Below are 20,003 nucleotides of genomic sequence, written 5' to 3'. Positions count from 1 at the left end.
TACATATACTCCCTCACCCCCCAAAAATTATATAGCCATATATCCTGTCTGCATGACCAGATAATAGCAAGAAGAGGAAATCAAACCTCTTAAAAACTAAAATAGGCCCATGTTCAAAAATCAACAACAAAAAAATAAAATAAATGGTAGCTTGGTGGTTACCATGTTTGTTTTTCAGCACTAGGGTCTTGTGTTTGTGTGCCTATCTGGGAGGAGTTTCCAAGTTCTCCCTGTGTCTGGGTGGGTTTCTGCTGGGGTCTCTGGTTTCCTCCCACAGTCCAAAAACATGGCAGTTATGTCAATTGGATACTGTAAATTGCCCTGGTGTGAGTCTGGTGTGAATGACTGTATGTCTGCATGCCCAGTGATGGATGGTGCTCTTTCCTGGGTGTTGTCCTCTCTCTCCTTCTCTGTGCCAGCGTAGTCCCCCAGGGGGCTGTAGTTTCTGGTTGAGAGTACGCTGTATGATTGGCTGCTGCTTCTTTTCGGTGTGTGTGTGTTTTAATTGGATGTAAAAGCATACTGGGGTATGAGAAATGTACTACATAAGTGTAACTAATAATAGTAGTAGTAATATTAATAATAATAATAATAATAATAATAATAATAATAATAAAACTGATGAGACATGCATGTCCCCCCTGGGGTTGAGGGGCAAGGGCTCTGTAGAGTGGGATGCAGGAGGAAAGTGCATTTAGGGGGATGTGGGCAGCTTGGAGGGGTGGGAAGGAACAACTAGGTTGGGTGGTCGGGCCGGATGACCTGACCATGTTATAAGGAAAAAATGCCAAGAGGACATAAAGGACTTTGGTCTTACCCAGTGGTCACGACAGATTATAAACCTGAAAGTCGACTGGGAAGGGGTGATCTGCAGCAGCTGTAACCAGTCAAACACTACTGCAAGATCAGAGTCAGTCTGCTGTTGGGCAGGCTTGTTCCAATCTGCTTGAATCTGGACCATGTTTGTGGAGGTGTGAAGTGGACTGGGTGCCCTTCTTAGACATCATATACAATGAGGTGAAGTCTGTTTAAGTTACAACTGTGGCAATTGGAGGCTTATGAGATACAAAAGGAACATCAGGAATGATGCTGAGTGGGAGGTGGGAGATGGCATGTGCATCTGCTGCCATGGTGGTGTTTGCTATCATCATGGTTATGAACAGTCCAGTCATAGAGATCTAATTCAACAGCCCAACATGCATGCCAGCCTTTGGGTTCCTGATCAAATGGGAGCATTTTCAGACCCACCAAAGGCTTGTGGTCTGTGATGGTTGTAAATGGGTGAAAGGCTAGGTAATGGCAAAAATGATGAACAAACCAAACAATGGCAAAGAGCCCAGGCACTGTATAAAAAGCAATTCTGACCTTGTCTCTGGGATGTAGTGGGATTTGCCAATAGCTGACTATGAGGTCAATGGTGCTAATGACTTGTACACTTGCCAGTCTATCTAGGAAGCCATCAGTCCAAGAAGTGGGTATGAGTCCTTGATTGTAACCATACTGGGGCAGTGGTAAGCAACACAAAAATTGTGAGTGCCATCTGCTTTTCTGGACTAGTGCCACCGGGGCTGAACAGGGACTTCTCCACTACCTGTTGCAGCAAAGACTGTGTTGCTAAGGATGTGCAGTATGGCTGCAATTTACCAGGCTGGGCTGTATTAGCTGTATCAGTGCGGTGGTAGATAATAAGCATTGGGTTGTATGCTGAAAACGTCAGCAAAATACATCAACATTGTCACTTTTTGGCCAGGGGACAAGCTAATGTCAGACGCCTGCTGTTGGTGTGGCGCAAACAGAAGTGCAACAGCAGAGGCCACTGTGTAGTCTTCATATTTATCACATGGGTGATATGTGAGGGAGAATAACTTTCATGAGGGACAAACTCCACAAAGCAAGATTGTTTCTAAGGAGCGCTTAATTATCCTAACTAGCCCTTGACCATTGTGAACAGCGGTTGGCATTCTAGGGACTGTAGTTCAACAATCCCTACATAAGTTAGAGCAAGCCACATCTGTACTGGTACCACTGAGATAGACAGAAGCCACCATTTAAGAGAGATAGCAACATGACAGGGTAAGGCAAATTGGACACTGCACAGGTGAGATGCACACTGCACAGATGCAGTGTTGCGAGGGAGAGAAAGGCACAGTGGTGTGATGCAGTTGTAAGTGAGCATGGGGAACACTTAAGGTCATGCTGTGTTGCATGAGAAAGACCCATCATAAAATCACAGTATGGTCTGCGGGGGATGGGGTTGACATTTGGCCCCTAATCCCAGCATCTAACAGTCTCCCTGATGCTGGGAGGGAGGAGAGGATGTCATCTCACTTGACCTGGAAAAGTGTATCTGCCATAAAAGGGCATTGCATTGGGAATGATGAGTCTAATTATGTGGGGTTGGGGTGGGGAAGAGGTTGATGAGTGTCTGGTACGTTTATATAGTGGACCAGAGGAAGGGGCCAGGCATTACGGACCTCAGCATGGAATAAAGGAGAGGGCAGTGAACTGGATAAGCATGGTATTCCAGAGAAATGTAACAAGTGGGATACCCATCGTGGTGACGCCATGGAGGAAAGCAGACATCCCAATATCGATGGATGGCAAGAAGGAACAGAGTTGGGTATCAGAGTGTCCACTCAGATGATGGAGCCCAGTAACGAGGTAGAGCGATATCAGCAAGAAGAGGCCATTGTCCCCTGTCAGACGTGTATGAGGAAGTGACAGAGCATTCCATGCAGGTGTGATTACATAAGATGCCTCATTCTGAGTGATGTCTACTGGAATAGGCATACGCTGTAGTAAAACAAGCTGAATGTGTGGGCAAGCAAAGTCTGGTAGCCCCTTCTGAAAGTCAGCAACCTCTTGTGCAAGTCGTTCTAAAGGACTGTCTATGTGTTCCAAATGTGACTGTATCAAGTAGCTCCATTATAAGGTCACCAATAGCAGCCATTAATTCATCAGTCGGTATACTAGGGTCTACATTCAGTGTCACAGTCAGAGGCATGACAGATATGTGCACAGCTATGGCCAAGGCTAACTGGGCTTGTCCTCAATAAGTGGCCATGTTCGGTGTGGCTCCAGGCTAACTGCCCCATGATTATGAATTTCACATTTTTGTGTTTTGGGGCCATGTTGGGGAAAAGCCTCTGTCACTATGTTGATGAGATCAGCAGCATAAATCTTGAAGGGCTCTTGAGGCTTGCAAGGATGCAAAGTCAAGTATTCTTTAAAAGCAGCTAAAAAGTTGGTTACCCTAAAATCTGCACTCATACCAGCTTTAGTTTGGTCATAGCCTGCCTTCAATGCCAGAGATAAGCTCTGTCAGCATGCATAGGCAGGCCCACAGGGTTTAGCAGCTAACAATTTAATTTTTACAGAGGTGCAGTTGACATATATATGGCAACTTCAAAGTGCTGAATCCATGAACTGAAAGGTTCTACTCCCTAGCTGGTGAAAGTCATGAGGGGTTCAATCCTAAATGGTACTAGCAAGTGCACAGGTGGAGGTCTGAATTCAAAACACAAAAAAGACATCCCAGTAAGTTTTTTGCCAAATACAGCCTTAACTGGTAGCATAGTCAGGCAACAAAAAAAAAGAGGAAGACTCAGTGTAAAAACTAAAATCTCAGGTGTAGGCATTGTTTAATTATGCCTTTATGCATTATTTAATTATGCATTATTTAATAAACAGAACAATTAAAAGTTATTGCTGCTACTCTCGCTCTCTTCCTCTATCTCTCTCAAAAAGATAAGAACAAAATGAAACAGTCGAGTCTCGACATAACATGGAAAAAAACAAAATATGGAAAGAATTATTGTGCTTAGCTTATCTTGATTAAATTAATTTTCTTTTTGGTATAGGCTATACATTGCAGAATACAAACAGCCAGTCATGGGTGCCAATGTTACTGATGGTATTATTATTTCCTCATTATCAGATGATAAACTCCTGCTAAAACCTTTGTTAACAATGCAGTGGGAGTGAGGAAGATGGATTACTATCCATTTTGAATATACAGTATAGAGAACTTTGTTCTCAGTGATGCCGAAACATTCCTTGCCTATGTGGTCTAAATACAGTTTAGTTTCCCTGGTAGAGCCTACCAGCTTATGTAGGGAGAGGAATGTAGAGACTGGGTTATTCTGCAGCAGTACTGGACTGCTGGGGAGCGAACATATTGTTTATGTGGAGGACATTTACACATTTGCCGAGTTTTGTTGTTCATGAGTCTGCACTGAGAACATACAGGAGCTTGTGAGTGGCCAAACTAGCTGTACACAGTGATCCAAAATTGTTTTGCATGTAATCAGTTAAAAACAGAATCCAAAAGCAGCAGAAAATAATCAAGATTTTGTTATTATAAATATGTGATCAGTAATCTGTGAGGGAATACATTTTTAAGTAACCCTTCCAACCCTGATGCTTGAAAATATAGGGTTCATTGGAACATCTTGAGTCTGTGTGCCTCGAACAAAGTACACTGGAAGTCAACATAAATTCTTCACACACACGCGTGCACGCACACACAAACATGCGCACACTTCCAAGACAGAACCCATCTGACACCATTAGCTAATCCCTCCAATAAACATCATGATGCCTGTAATGATCAGGGGCTCTGTTAGCACGGTGCTGAATGAGTGCGTTCACAGATGGTCCTGTGGGGGTCTTTCTACTCCTATATAAAGCTCTTAAATCACCACACAAGGGAATAAAAACAATTTGGGTTATGGGCAAAGCACAAGTAAAGACACTGAGGTCCCATTGCCAGTTGTTAAGGTAAGGTACAGACAGCTCCATAGCTACACCTCACAGCACAGCATCTTGCTTCATCTAGTATGCAAATACATATTCACAAATACTTTATCACCCTGGTGCCATAACATGTACACATACACAAAAACAACTGTACAAAAAGGTACTATACTAAAAATGAGATATTTTTACTATATTAACAAGATATCAATTAAAGCATATTATATTTTCAGCGAGGCATCAGGCTAATTCATGCATACATACACAATCACACACACACACACACACACACACACACACACACACACACACACACACACACACACAGGTCTCAGGCTCATTCAGATTAGCCCTGCTCAGTCATCATCCTCTGGGGTTTTGGGGGCAGCTGTTTCATAAAGTGAAATAGGTTAAATGTGCTCAGTCAGAGGATAACAGCTCAATACAGACCCACTGCTCCTATGTAGCAGCTGCTGCTCATATACATAAGGATCCACATGGTTGAACGGAATAACCACAATCCAGCATAAACTAAAGAGGATGATGGGGACTCATGATAGGTTTACATAAATGTGAAACATTAGTGTCACTGCTTTTTCATTGGTTGCACTGAGTAACTCACAAGAAAGCCAGGACAAATGGCTTACAATCCATATCACACTATAAAAAGCTGTGACAATGGCGCTGGAGATAAGGAGCGAGTGGAGTGGCAAGCAGAAGCTTATTTACACAGGAAACAGAAAGCAGGCTCACCAAGTGAGCTGCAAAATAAAAGTCTGTGAGTAGGACAAAAAACGGGTAACTAGGCAAGCCCAGAGGCTAGTGGCAGGATGCAGGCTTGGAAGCAAACAAGACAGGCTCAGAATGGTGTGGTACAGTTTCTTGCAGAGGCAAATGGGAAGTGACTGGGAAGTGTGATTGGTGGGTGCAGATTGGTGATCAATGTATGTAAATATTGGTAGTTGGCTGGGTTCCGAACAGGGCATGACAGTACCCCCCAAAGACTGGGAGAGCCTGCCAAAGACTGGGGACAGTGTGACCCGGATGACGAGGGGTGAGCATGATGGAAGGACTCTGGGTCCAGACTTTGGCTGGACAGCAACCAGCTCCTCTCCTTGTCCATACCCCAGTTCACTAGGTACTGCAGTCCAGCAGCATGTTGACATAGTAGGCCAATCCAATGGAGGGCTGAAGGGGGGATCAGCAGTGTCCAGCAGACACTTGAGCCACATTGCTATCCCCCAACCAGGATGACCCTACACATGATGTCACTGATGCGTTCCTGGATGGTATATGGGCCAACACACCTGGGATGCTGCTTGACACTGGGACTACCCACATCCGGTCTACCAACTGGAAGATTTTATCATCACACCTGCATGGATATGCTGTTCACATGAAGGTGGTGATGGCCGCACGGAGACAGTGCTGTGTTCCCTCTCATACCTTCCGGCTCCTATCGAGGACCGGATGGAAGGAAAACCCAAGGACGGTATTGTTCCAGGGGGTGGTTGGAAGCCCAAAATGCACTCAAATGGGGTGGGTCTGGTAGATGCATGGCTTAGGGAATTCTGAGCATACACTGTCCAGTGTAGGCAAGTGCTCCAGATGTTGGGGTGCAGATCTCTTGGTTGACATGTCCACTTGCCCAATGAGTGTGAGGGTGGTGACTGGAATTGAGACTCATCATCACATTAAGTTTGCTGCCTGGTCGACAACAGTGAGGATGGTGGTGTGATCGTCCGACATTAGGGGATCCATCACAGAGTCGAGGTCAGCGTGTGACCATGGTTGCTGTGGACAGTGGAAGGAACTTGCCACTGGAGGGGTGAATGGTGGAATGATATTCCCAAATCACACATTGTCCCTCTGCATAGACAGCCACCAGTAACGTACAGAGAGGAGCTGGCCGGTTCACATGCATCTTGAGTGACCAGAGAGTAGACGAGAGAGGAATTGCAGTAGTATATACAGTTTGTAGCTATGGAAAAGAGGATGTTGGTCGGCATGGTCCAGATCCCACTCAACAGTCCCCAGGAAGCAGGAAAAGGACAGCTTCAGGGCTAAACCGGTGTGGGAGGATATTCGCCTTAGATTTCTTGGAACCAGGTCAGTATGTGATGGTGAAATTTGAACAAGAGTAGAACATTTACCAACTGTTACCACCTGTTTTGGATGGTGATAATCACAAAGAGGTGTTGGGTGCCCTCTAGCCAATTTTGGGTGCCCTTGAAAGCCAATTTTATGGCTAGCAGCTCCACTGCCAACACCATAGCTGAGCTTTTTTGAACCTTAAGCCACCTGCTTCATTTTTTGGCTTAGACCAGGCCACTGTGATTACACCTTTCCCACTCCCACATCAGAGGCCTCCACCTCGACAATGAAAGGCATGCTAGGATCAGGATGTTGAAGGACGAAGCAGTGATGAATGCCTTCTTGAGCATGGTGGGTGCATTCTCTGCCACCCATGATCAAGCTGGGTGGGTCTGTTTACCTTGAAGGAGGTTGATAAAGGACTAAGCATGGAGCTGCAAGAGCAGATGAACTGCCTATAAAAATGTCTGAACACCAGGAAGGGTGGAAGTCCGTGACACGTCTAAGGTCAGGGCCACTGTGTTAGTGCCTCAACCTTATAGGACAGTATGTGGATGGAGGTCAAATTTATAACATAGCCCAGGAAATTGACCTGGTACAAATGGAACACGCACTTCTCCAGCTTGCAATACAGATTGTTGTGCAGAAGAGTGCAAAGCACCTGGACACATCTTAGACATATTGGTCCAGGGAGGGTGAGTAGATCAATATATCATTATAAATAATGATGGATCTACCCAAAAACTCTGAAAGGACCTGGTTCATGTGCACCTGAAACACAGAAGAGGCTGTAAGGAAGAAATAGATATTCATAGTGTCCAGAGGCCCTGCTAAAGGCAGTCTGCCATTCGTCCCTTTCTCTAATGCATATCAAGTGAAGATACTTCTCCAGCAGGGTGTTTCAACCCCTGTAGACTATGCATGGATGGAGACCTACATCTCTCTTGGTAAGAAAGAAGATGCTGGATGGTGCAGGAGAGGTTGTAACCCTGAGGCCAGTTCCTGGTCCATAAAACTCCCTACTGCACCAGAGGCAATCATGGCCCTGGCAAAAAGAGAAACACCCTTGCGTGTTACTGTCACCCTGAGACAAAAAGAGTGCCCTGTATCCTTAGTCACCTTCACCACCTTTCTTGTAATCATTAGCTGAGGGGGCAAGATGGCAAAAAACCTGAACATAGTCAGCACACACAATATAAGCATAGGCACTGTTGGGTGTTCCTCTCCCCCTACGCATCGGAGAGATGGGTGTTGCCAAGCTGTCGTATAGGATGGGTTGCTCCATGATCTTGTCCAGGGACCTTGCTTCCTCATGGCAGGCAAGCTCTGCATTGCAGTCTCTCCTCAGTCCCTCCACAACCAAATATTCCAGTAGGTAGTGGCTGCAATTGTGTGGAATTCGAGGATATACTCCACCACTGGGCCAGAGCCTTTCATGAGCTATAGCAGGGTTCGACCGCAGACACCGCACCACTTCAGAAGGTGAAACACTGCCTTCAGCTGGTGGACGAAGTCAGGTTAGTAGTGCCTAATTGTGGAGTCAGTGGTCACCAACACAATGTCCCAAGTTTTGGCTCTCCCAGTGAGCTGACTGATCACAAAGGCCACTTTGGCATGATCAGGTATAACTGGCTGATATGCGAAGTACAATTTGCACTTGACCAGAAAACATACGGACCCCTCAGGGCCACCACTGTAGACCTCCAGGGTAGCAATGTGGAAAGAATGAAACCTAGAAGACAAAGGTCCCACAGGACTACTGGTTAGGGGTGTGGGAACCACTGAGAAAACTGCCACGCTGCTGGACAAATGATCCGGTGGAGGCTTAGATCTGGCTTAGATCTGGTGGATTTCCTAACTGAATCTGATGGCAACCAGTGAAAGTGTCTTGCAGGCTAAGCGCCTCAGTCAGGCAGGTCTCACTTGCTGCCCTGCAATTTATAGGCTTTGCCTTCTGTGACATGGCGCTGGAGCAATGGAGCGAGATGCGAGTGGAATGGCAGGCAGAAGCTTATTTACACAGGAAACAGAAAGCAGGCTTACCAAGCTGTAAAATAAAAGTCTGTGAGTAGGACAAAGAACCTAACGTGTAACTAGGCAAGCCTGGAGGCTAGTGGCAGGATGCAGGCTTGGAAGCAAACAAGGCAATTCGGAATGGTGATGTGCAGTCTCTTAAACAGGCTAATGCAAAGCACTAAGGATGGGGGTCTGCAGGAATAAATATGGAAACGAAAACAAGAAAATAGAACAAACAATGAACTAATAAGTGAGTGGATCGGTATAGTGATTGCTGGGTGCAGATTGGTGATCACAGTAGCGCAGGTGTGGGGTGATGGCAGGGAGTGACAAAAACATGATAAAAATGTTTTTGTTGTGCAAAATATCACATACATAATGTAAACATTTGTATATCAGCAGCTTTAAAAAATGTTAACTTTTAAATTTAATGAATAAATATAATGTAATGAATTAAAATTAATAAATGTAATGCATAAAAATGCATAGATCTAAAAATGCATTTCATAGAATGTGGAGGAGTGGTGGTCAAAATAAAGAATGGAGATATTTTTTAAGAGAGAATTCCATATTGCAATAACAACCATCATCTTTATAATACATCACTCAGCTTCAGGTCATAGTTCATCTGTCGTTTAACTTCCCATCAGATTTCAGACCTTGTTCCAGGATTCACTTCCTCTGTTAATTGTTCTGCATAATAGATTACTGCAAATTTTTCCTAGGCAAAACAAAATAAGAACCCTCATGCAGAGAGCGTGGTCTGGGTGGCAGTGTCTGTACACATCCAACCTCCAGCCAGATGCCACTGATGGTTTTGTTTTTGTACATTGAAGTCAGTAATTTACTGTTCCAGCAGCACATTCCCGAGGTCGACATTTGCAACATTCTCAAGGTCATGTCTGCTCCATTACTCCAGGCATTTTCACTAAAATATACTTTTTATGTACCTACACAAACAAATGACACAAATTACAGTTCTAAGTCTGGGTTTAAAAGGTCTTTTGTGTGCTCATGCGGCATTAACGCTGTTCCTGGAACAGTGGGGCGTGGCAAGAGCTGCGTAATCCCACTCAGCCAGCAGGGAGGAGGCTGAGAAACATGCAGGGATTCCAGGATCCACCCTGTCACCACCAGCAAAAATAAACAAAAAACAAACAACAATACTGCACAACAAACAAACAACAAGTAATAGCTGACAGTCTCAAAAAATGCCAACACAGCCATTTCGTCCTGAACTACTGTAGCCAGAGAGGCGTCACATACATATACACATGTACAAACACACACAAACACACACACACATACACACACACGCGTGCACGCAAACACACATTGTCCTTTCTGTCACATCTACATTGCTGAAAGTGAAGAGGGGAATGAATGCACTGAGTGAATCTCGCCATGACCTTGACCTCATAATGCATGCAAATGGGCTGAACGCGGGATAATCACTGCCAGTAAGTGCAGTGACAGTAACTGTCATTACCATTACTGTGGTGTTGTGGCTGGTACTGCTGCTGTGGAAAGTGTCATTCCAGCCACAGTAGAAATGAGCTGCTGTCTGAAGAGTTATGTCGTACAAGTGTGAATGGAGAGGGAAACAGAAATCGCTTTATTGCATTAAGTGCCATGTGCAAAGGGCCGACTTTGTGCATCTTCTGGACTAGAAATATGTTTGCTCCTAAAGTTCACACTAGTAGGCGAGGAGGACGTGCATGTGTGCATGAGGGTTTAACACATAAAACAACCTCTGTGTGTGTGTTTGTGTGTGTGTGTGTGTGTGTGTGTGTGTGTGTGTGTGTGTGTGTGTGTGTGTGGTGTGTGCCTGGTGTTTGCAGAGTGGTTCTGTGGAAGTTATTTGTAAGGCTTGTATGGGTGTAGTGGACATTGGGAGGGTTTGATACGGGAGGTGTTAGATGGATGTGTAAGAGGAGAGGTTTAGTCAAAATATGTGTGGTATGAGTGTGCAGGGAATCTGTGAGATAAATTGTGTGTGTGAGTGTGTGTGAGTGTGAAGATAATCTGTGAGATTTAATATGTGTGTGTGTGTGTGTGTGTGAGTGTGAAGATAATCTGTGAGATTTAATGTGTGTGTGTGTGTGTGTGTATGTGTGAGTGTGAAGATAATCTGTGAGATTTAATGTGTGTGTGTGTGTATTTGTGTGTGCACGCATGCATGTGAGGATGTGTCTGTGTGCGCTGATCTTTGAGACACACGGCTACACTGCACATACTGTCCTGTTTGCGCCAGCAACCAATGCTGAACAGGCTGTTACTGTGGGCAACCAAATACACACGTACACACACACACACACACCTCTTTTTCAGTAGTGCCACCTTCTCCTTTCAAATCACACATGCTTGCTCGCTTTCAATGCTTTTGAATGGAGAGAGAGAGAGACAGAAAATCACATAGCGAGAGAAAGAGGAACAGAAGGAAGGAGACAAGAAAAATGACAGGCGACATAATGCAGAGCGGGAGATGGAGGAAGATGGAGAGAGAGAGAAACAAAGAGGGAAGAGGAGAAGTAGCATATTGTTACTATCATCCTCTATTTTTAAAACAGGCTTCTTAATGAAAATGTAATTGATGGATGAGAACAATGTCAGTATTAAGTGGAGTCTCTTTCTCTATTTTGTATAACTTCACCTCTTTTGCCCTCTGTCTCTCTTCCCCTCTCTTTCTGTGTCGTTCTCCTCTCCTCTCTCGGCGTGCACGCTGCTCAGAGGCTAGAGCCCTGGCTCTCTTTTCCATTAGCCTGACTGCCCAGCACAGGTGCCTGCAGGGCTGCACTGTTTCTGGAAATTCTTTGAAAAGGCACCATAATGCCATAATCGTCCAACAAACACATTTCCATGCATACACACACAGACGCATGCACACACATATACATGCATGCATGCACACACACACACACACACACACACACACACACACACACACACACACACACACACACACACACACTCACACATGAATATATACAGTATGGTATTACTATCTTTATGTAGTATTTTTTACTGACTTGTGTATTAGTGTGGTTGTATAATGCTATGCCCTCCTCTATATCTAGCCAACGTTAGTGCCTAATAAAGAGGACACATTTTGGCACTTTTAAGCTTATTTGCATAAAAAACTGCATCTTCTTATACAAATCAATTGTCTAGTTTAAGAGCTAAAGGCTAAATACATGTCTACACTCTATACACAGATTGTATACACACACACACACACACACACACACAGGTTTTAATGGATAACTCTGTAATACTAAGAAAAGCCTTTGGTTACCAACAGAGTATTGTCACTGACAGGTGAAGTGCACCATCGGGCATGTGTGTGTGTGCACACAGTTACAAACATGAGTCATGTTGTTGCATGAAGCATGTCATGACCTGTAAAGATGTGTGTGTGCATGTGTGAGAGTGTGTGCACGAGCAATGTTACTTGTGCATAATGAGCCTGTTTCAGATATTCCGCACACACATAGCCAACAGTTACAGGCACAAAACACCCCGGTCAGCCAATTAAGTGAGTGTGTTTGGACAGGTTGTGTCTTATGCAACACCTGAAGAAGTGGTAAAGATCCTGCAGAGACAGCACATTTGGGACACTCACTGTACCTGCACACACACACACACACACACACACACACACACTCACACAGAGCTATGTAGTTCAGCTATGATATATGCACACACCCCTTAAATCATGAATAACCAAAAAACCTCAATAATTTAAAATAAATTTGCTGTCCTCTGTGAAGACTGATAAATGATATTATACACTCACACCAATAGTCTCACAGGAAAAACATTCATTAACAATGATTCTTTACACACATACACACACGCACACACATGCAGAGCAGTGTGAGCAGAAGCAGAAGCTGAGGTGCTTCTTATACTGTAAGACATCTAAATATCCCCATTATCTATGTTCAACTCAACCCCCCCCCCCCACACACACACGCACATGCACACAAACACACGCGCACACACACACCACTATCTCATTGCTCATCATACACGCAGTTAAAGTGGCCGTCAATGGGCCTTCATGAATTTTTAAAGATATCATAAAACATTGGCTAGTACAGAATTATACAATGTGGCAAAGGACACTCTAATAATTGTCCCTCTCTTTCTGGCCCAAGCACACACTTATACTCATATAAACACACACCAGAGTTCTAGTAGGTCCTCACATGTCCAACCACGTCCTGTGTCCAGTCATGTCTTCCTACTCACCTATATTTCATGCTGCTATGTCGTCCAATCGTCTCCTTCATGTGGGCGTGGCCTTGTGGTGCAGGCCGTGACCCCGCCCCCTCCCGAGGTTTGACTGAACTCTGGGGAGCGTAGTTTCCGTTGCTGGCCTGTGTGCTCATCCTCTCTGCTGCTACGCCCCCACCGCCTCCTCCCCCACCCCCGCCACTGGTGCCCCCTGGTGGCGGGGCAGTGCGCAGGCCACACAGACGGTCTTCGCTCCTGCTCTTCAGGTTGTGCTCCGTACAGGCGAAGGACACTTGCATCCTGACAAGCACTCACACACGCGCACACACACTGACAAATGCGGGAGTGTATGTGTGTGTGTCTGTGTGTGTCTGAGCACGTCTCACACACACAGCCAGCAGCAGGAGTGTGTGTCTGTCTTGGACTGGAAGTCCAAATTGTTCTTGAGCTTTATGTTTTTTGGCTTCTTGTTGTGGCAAAGGTGTGTGGGTGTGTATATCTGTGCATGGGTGTGCGTTGTGTGTGTAATTTTGACACTATGTGTGTGTGTGTGTGTGTGTGTGTGTGTGTGAGAGAGAGAGAGAGAGAGAGAGCGAGAGAGAGAGAGAGAGAGAGAGAGAGAGAAAGGCCGAGCAAAATCTGGAGTCCAAGCTTCAGGTTATTGACCTTCGCGAGGCATTCTGCCAGTTGTTTTTGCGGAAAGGGTCCGCCAGCGAAGAAAAAAAAAAAGACCCTAAAGGGTAGCGTGCGTATTTGAGGTGCGAGCCAAAAGTCACGACTGGCCGCAGTCCAGGGCTTAACTTGCAGCTCGCGGAGACAGCTTCTGTGCCCCGGTGCCTGATGTCTCCACTCCTCCACTGCTCGCTTCTAGCGCTTGTGCGAGTCTTCCGAAGCTGCTACGCGCGCGCACACTCCCGGTTGAAGTATTTCTCCGCAGAGTTCGGTGCTGACGGGGTGGTCCCGACGTGGCAGGGGTCCTGCTGGAATGCGGAACCACCCACTGATATGACACTTCCACACAAACGAGACGGGTAGCAGCAGCGTTTTTCCCCCACCCGGCGCAAAACGACACACGTTAGAATACCAGAGACGGCTGGCGCGGGGCGCTTCGGTTAACGGCAACGAACGCTGAGCGAGTCGCTGTCCGTATTCTTCGCTTTACCTCTACAGCGAACCAGGAGAAGGCGACCGCAACGGAGAGATCGCCGCGTCGACGGCGCAAACGCACTGCCAAAAACTGTTCATCCGCACCTCGCGTCGCTTCGCCGTTTCCCCGCCGTCTAATGGACAAAATCCGACTGGGTACACACGCTAAACTCCCTCCGTGTCACACAGGCGCGCGCGCGCGCGCACACACACGCATGCATGCATCCCTTAACACGATCATTCACTCGCGCACTGACACATACTCACACGCACTATAAACAGTGCGCGGCGTTCGCGCTTCTTCGCTCGCGCTGCTGGAAGAACCACTATCTGACACACAGGCCGGTCTCACGCGACATCGACTTGATGATGGAAGCGGCACCATCGACGGCGGCAGATCTCTCGCTGTTTTTATGATGAGCAATAATTGCCATGGTGATCGTGACAGGCCGGATCGAGGGGCTGCGGCTCACTGCGTCCATCTCCCATTGTCAAACCCAGTGCCTCCTACAATTACCGTTTAATAACATAATTAAGCCGGGAAACGGCTAATTAATGAAGCAATTGCTAGATAAATCAGGAGCGTCCCGTCGCACTGGTTCTGTCGCGCTCTACAAGGATTTGGCTGACTTTATTAGCTAGCGCTGTTTATATAAAGTCTTCGCGCTATTGCAGTCGCTCCTGTTTGTTTGACATATGCACTGACTACGAAACACAACTCTCTCTCTCTCTCTCTCTCTCTCTCTCTCTCTCTCTCTCTCCCTCGATTTCAACATTGTCAACGTCGCCCTGATCTCTGAATCGATAAGTCCGTTCAACACTGTCAAAACCACAACTTATAAAAAAATATGATCCATAATTATGACGAAAAGTATCATTTTTTATTTAGTTCACCCTCTACGAATAGGACAGGTGTACTAAGAGCACTAAAACATGTGGATTAATAAACCGGAGTCTCATCAGCCCGAGTGTGAACTGGGACATCAAGATTAAAAATCAAACTGCCAGTAACACTACCGCCTCCTTTTCATTAAGACAGAAAACGGCCACTCGCTGTTCAATCACTTTAGATCCGCTGCGTGCAGAGAGCTAATGCCATCTCTCACCCCCACGCGAAACCCCCCCCCCCCACCCCCCCAATGCTGGGAACTCATCTGTTAAGGCACGAGCTCTTAGCTCGCGCAAAAGCCTTAGGGTTATAGCTAGCCATCCGAAAGATTAAACACACACACACACACACACACACACACACACACACACACGTGTGTGTGTGTGTGTGTGTGTGTGTGAGAGAGAGAGAGAGAGAGAGAGAGAGAGAGAGAGAGAGAGAGAGATAGAGAGAGAGAGAGAGAGAGAGAGAGAGAGAGAAGAACAAATGCAAAATCACAAATACGCATATTCTAAACACACTCTAATTATGAAGTACTTTCGGAGCCGATGATAACAATTGTTATACTCTTTGGTAACTACTTAATGTAAACGTCAATAAAAATAATTTAATAAGAGACTGCATTTAGTCTCTAAGGCTACATTTAGAGCTTAGTGTGTAGGTTAATGCTCACTCAAACTGAATTTGATTTGTTGTCATATGATCTGTGCTTTGTGCTTAGATAATCATGAAATAATTTTTTCATGTATATGGTTATTTGATATGCACTAGACTTGAACCTCCTTGTAACACATACGTGTTCGTTATCTTGCCTAGGCACGCTCGCGCACACACACACACACACACACACACACACACACCCACACACACACACACACACACACACACACACACACACACACAACTAACATGTATTTTATTAACAGAGGAGTTGCATTTCAATTAAGAGGAATATTCCTTTTCCCTTAAAAGATGGAGGGTTTCTCATAAACATATAAGGAAGAGAAAGCTTTAAATTTTAAGGCAGTCTCAGAATAACTAAAACATTTTCAGCCTGAAATCAATAAACCCGGGAAGCTTCTTTAAAAATCACACTGATTCCATTTCAAAATAAGTAGGTTATTCGCACTCTTTTAAGTTCGTCCTCAAGCACCCATACCAAATAAGAAACTGGAACTGTCCGCGGTGCTGAACTTTACCTAAACTGCTGTTTCATTAACTCCACGGTCCTGAGCTGCAGCAAGTACTTCACTCTGCTTTTCACTACTGAGCAGATCCATATGAAAGGTCAAAGAAACGCCTCCTTACAGTTCAAGCTGGTTTATACATAGCAACTGCACTGGGGAAGAAAAGCTGAAATGAAACTAACCACTGACTACAGAACTTTTGCCTGGTTGACAGCAAATGTGAGGAACTTCAGACTATGGCGTTGGTGTTATGGAAGCAACATCAGCATTAATGTGAGTGCTTAGACTCAGCAGATCGCTGTACTAAGCCTTAAGCAGATTGAGTGGTGGGGCAAAGAATAGTCTTATGTAAAGATATTTATATATTGGCTTAAAATGGCTGAAAAAATATAGTGTAAAGTGATAAAATATCTGAGTGTATCGAATATCTGATTATGTGAGACAAAAAGGTAGAATGGCAAAGCCAACCTGAAATATTAGGTGTGCGCGTGTATCCGAGTATTTGCCTGTAAGGAATGTCCTACTAAAGCCATAATTAAGGTAATTACGCACATTAATTGGCAGAAACTGATAAAAGTAGGTCCTGGCAGATATTGGAAAAGTTTTTGTTCTCTTTTCGAATTTAGAACTCAATACTTAGTTGAAAGGTCTAAAATGAGCTGTGATGTTCCGAGTCATATGTGCTGAGCCAGTGTTTTCACGAACAGCTGTTGGCCCTCTAGTGGTCATGAAAGGAAACTGCAGCACAATTATTCATGAAAATACGAACGTTTCTTTGGGAGCAGAAACTGAAGAAACAGATCTCTCTCAGGGGAAAGGAGGCTTTTAAGTGCTTTCACCTGAAAAAAGCAGGTACCACGAAACACAAACACACATAGGCTTAAATACACGTCCATGCATACTTCCTCTCTCACTTCCTCAGAGCATCATGCACACACACACACACACACACACACACACACACATTTGGTTGAAGGGAGCAACTAATTAGTGTAGCATAAAAGAGGTTTGCCTGGGTTATCTACGGATGGGAGCAGAACCAGGACAGTTTTTGCTTCCCTTCGCTTTTCAAGCCTATCATTATTTTCCTCTTTCGCTTCATGCTTTATCTCTGCTGAAGCATCGTTGATTTGTGTAACTTCCGACGTCTTCTTATATCAATGGATCCATTATAAATCTAACTCTCTCTCTAACTTGGCCTCATCTTTTTATCTGATGTGATATCTGAAAATCATCTATAGGGCCCCTTTACATCATCCTTTCACACATCCTGTTCCAAACACAAGCACATCTTACATCCATCAAAATACAGCTGTGAGCAGAAATCCTGCAGTTGATCTAAAAGTCTACAGCCAAAGTGTCAGCTGGGCCATGCACATACCCTGCGAATGGGAAACAGTTCTCAGACAGCATGTGTCCAGCAAACACACACCCACAGTGCCCTGTGATGGTGCCCTGTGGCTCAATGGATCTGAGAGTGTCTTAACTCTACGACCAGCAGGACTACACCTACTGTAAACCCCTCTTAGGCTTTACTCTCTGATCTTAAAATGTAATGAAAGTCTTTTTTTTTTTTAGAAATATAAATATTACATTCACAAGCAAAATTTCCTAAATAAAGTTTTTAATGAGCCTTTAACTGCAGGTTACATAGTAATGCATGGAGGCAGAATCCCACAACAAAGGAGGAGAAAAATCCCAAATTGCATGTGGTGCCTGGAGGCAGTAGGCACAGCCTTGGGCTTCTGTGCTGAGGTGAGAGAGCACTCACAGCCTCTCTCCAGAGCCTAGAAGAAGCTAAGTCATGCAGTTACACACACAAACGTGCACACATGCATGCACGCACACACGCACACAGACAGATACGCACATGCACAAATGCGTGCGCGTGCACACATATGCACACACACAAACTCACACACACACACACACACACACACAATTTTCTCTCAGGCTATGCGAGGGCACTACAAGCTCACGTCAGCTCAGCCTAAGCAGAGCCTGTAGTTCCCATGGCAACTGGGGTAGAATGCATCACCTGCAGAGAGCGCGAAGCCTCGTGGGACTTGTAGTGCTGTGTATCAAAGTGGTTTGTCTGGAGCAGTTAGGAACTGTGAAAAATCCATGGTCATAGAGTACAGTACACATGCTCCGTAACACGAGGCATGAAAGCACCTGGCAATGGCAAACTCAGTGCGGCAGTTTCTACCTTGCTCAGGTGAAGATCTCCCTGCTGTGAAAAGGAGACTGGCTAACAATGCTAAGCCTCTCAGCTCACCTGCTGTCTTTAAGAGTGTATGTAGAAGTTCTGGGCCTAATTCTACTTTTTAAAAAAACTTTTTGGCTGTAGGCCCCTCAGATTATAAACACCTTTCAGACAGCTAGTGTCGGAATGTTTCTAGCTATCGCTAAGCTAGCAAGCTGTCTTCAGATTTACTTCTGTCAGCACACACACACACACACACACACACACAGAAAGAAAAAAAGCAAATAGAGTGACTCAGATGTGCTCAGATCTAAATTCAAGCACACAATCATAATCCAAGATTTTCTGAAGAAATGCCAGGAACAGTCATTACTGTAGTTCAGAAGCACCCATTACCAGTGGACAGGGTATTGAACCGCGACAGTAGACATTCTCTGCATGTTCAAGCACATAAAACATAGAATATTTCTCTCTCTCTCTCTTTCTCTCTCACACACATACACACTCACACATTTCCACCCGGCTCCTTTTGGCACACACCTGTACAACGTGGTATCCCTCTCTGACTGGCAGTTGAGGGAGAACTTCCCGTCCATCCCCCCGCCACTGATGCCGCGGCCAGTGAGCATGGTGGCACAGCCCAGCGCCTACAGACAGACGGACGGACAGACGCGGGCCGGTGTGAAGCTGCCCAGCTGTGGCTTTCTTTTGGGAATCAGGCCACACTCTGTCTCTTTCCAACATTCAGAGTGTCTGGAAAGAAGGACAGACAAGAAACCTTCTGAGAACATGCACAGAGAAAAAAAGATCAGAGCATGTTTTCTACAAGCGACAAAAAAGGAACTCCAAGCACGAAATCGGAGGGTTGAAACAGCAGGGTGGAGAAATGCTGAAGAGAGAGCCGGCATTACCTCCTTTAATCGTTACTCTCTGTGGTTGCGGTCAGAGGCATTTCCAGAGGTGGAAGCCATCATCATATGAAAGTTATCATCTCTAGATGTCACCATCAAATCAAAGGCCTTTCCCCAACAACTGGGCTTTGTGAAGGCATTATTCCTCGCTCCCTCTCTCTCTCTTTCTCTCTCTCTCTCTCTCTCTCTCTCTCTCTCTCTCGTTGGAATAAAGGATAGAGTCAGATTTTGTGATGATGCCCTTTGGATAAAAATGGTCTAATGCTCCTGCAGCAGATTAACCTCAGACCCCGGATGAAGGAATGAAGGATGGAGGAATATTTCATCCCTCTGACAGAAGGGCTCCCTCCAGCACTTTAAAAAAGGAGGGCCAACGGGAAGTAGAGAAGGAACGACCGGGTTGGAGCTGGATACTGAAACATAACGACAGAAATCTCATTGGAAAAAATGTGTCCGAAAGTGTATCTCCATTAGGAAATAACAATACACATAGCTGGATTACATAGTTAACGTGCCAAACTATAATCTGTTGCAGTTATGGAACACCAATAATTATCAGA

General features: G+C 45.2%; 1 protein-coding gene across 3 annotated transcripts in view; it reads right to left on the bottom strand.

Moving 5' to 3' along the window:
* LOC113587087 (voltage-gated potassium channel subunit beta-3) overlaps window positions 1-19,598 on the bottom strand; it is a 39,560-nt gene extending 19,962 nt beyond the window's left edge. For 2 of the 3 annotated variants that reach the window (XR_014124918.1, XM_035527707.2), the window contains exon 1: window positions 13,120-15,319. Coding sequence is in view for 2 of the 3 variants with exons in the window: in XM_035527707.2 (XP_035383600.1) it covers window positions 13,120-13,403 (284 nt within the window). In the remaining variant the exon portion in view is untranslated. Of the gene's footprint in view, window positions 1-13,119; window positions 15,320-19,072; window positions 19,286-19,443 lie in introns of those variants that run through there. The other variant, XM_081719357.1, reaches the window with a different exon arrangement.
* Between the last annotated feature and the right edge of the window lie 405 nt (window positions 19,599-20,003).

Source organism: Electrophorus electricus, chromosome 8, assembly GCF_041902795.1.
Source record: "Electrophorus electricus isolate QZ-2024a chromosome 8, ASM4190279v1, whole genome shotgun sequence".
NCBI lineage: Eukaryota > Metazoa > Chordata > Actinopteri > Gymnotiformes > Gymnotidae > Electrophorus > Electrophorus electricus.
The sequence above is the reverse complement of the archived record's forward strand: the minus strand, read 5'-3'. Positions and strand labels throughout refer to the sequence as shown.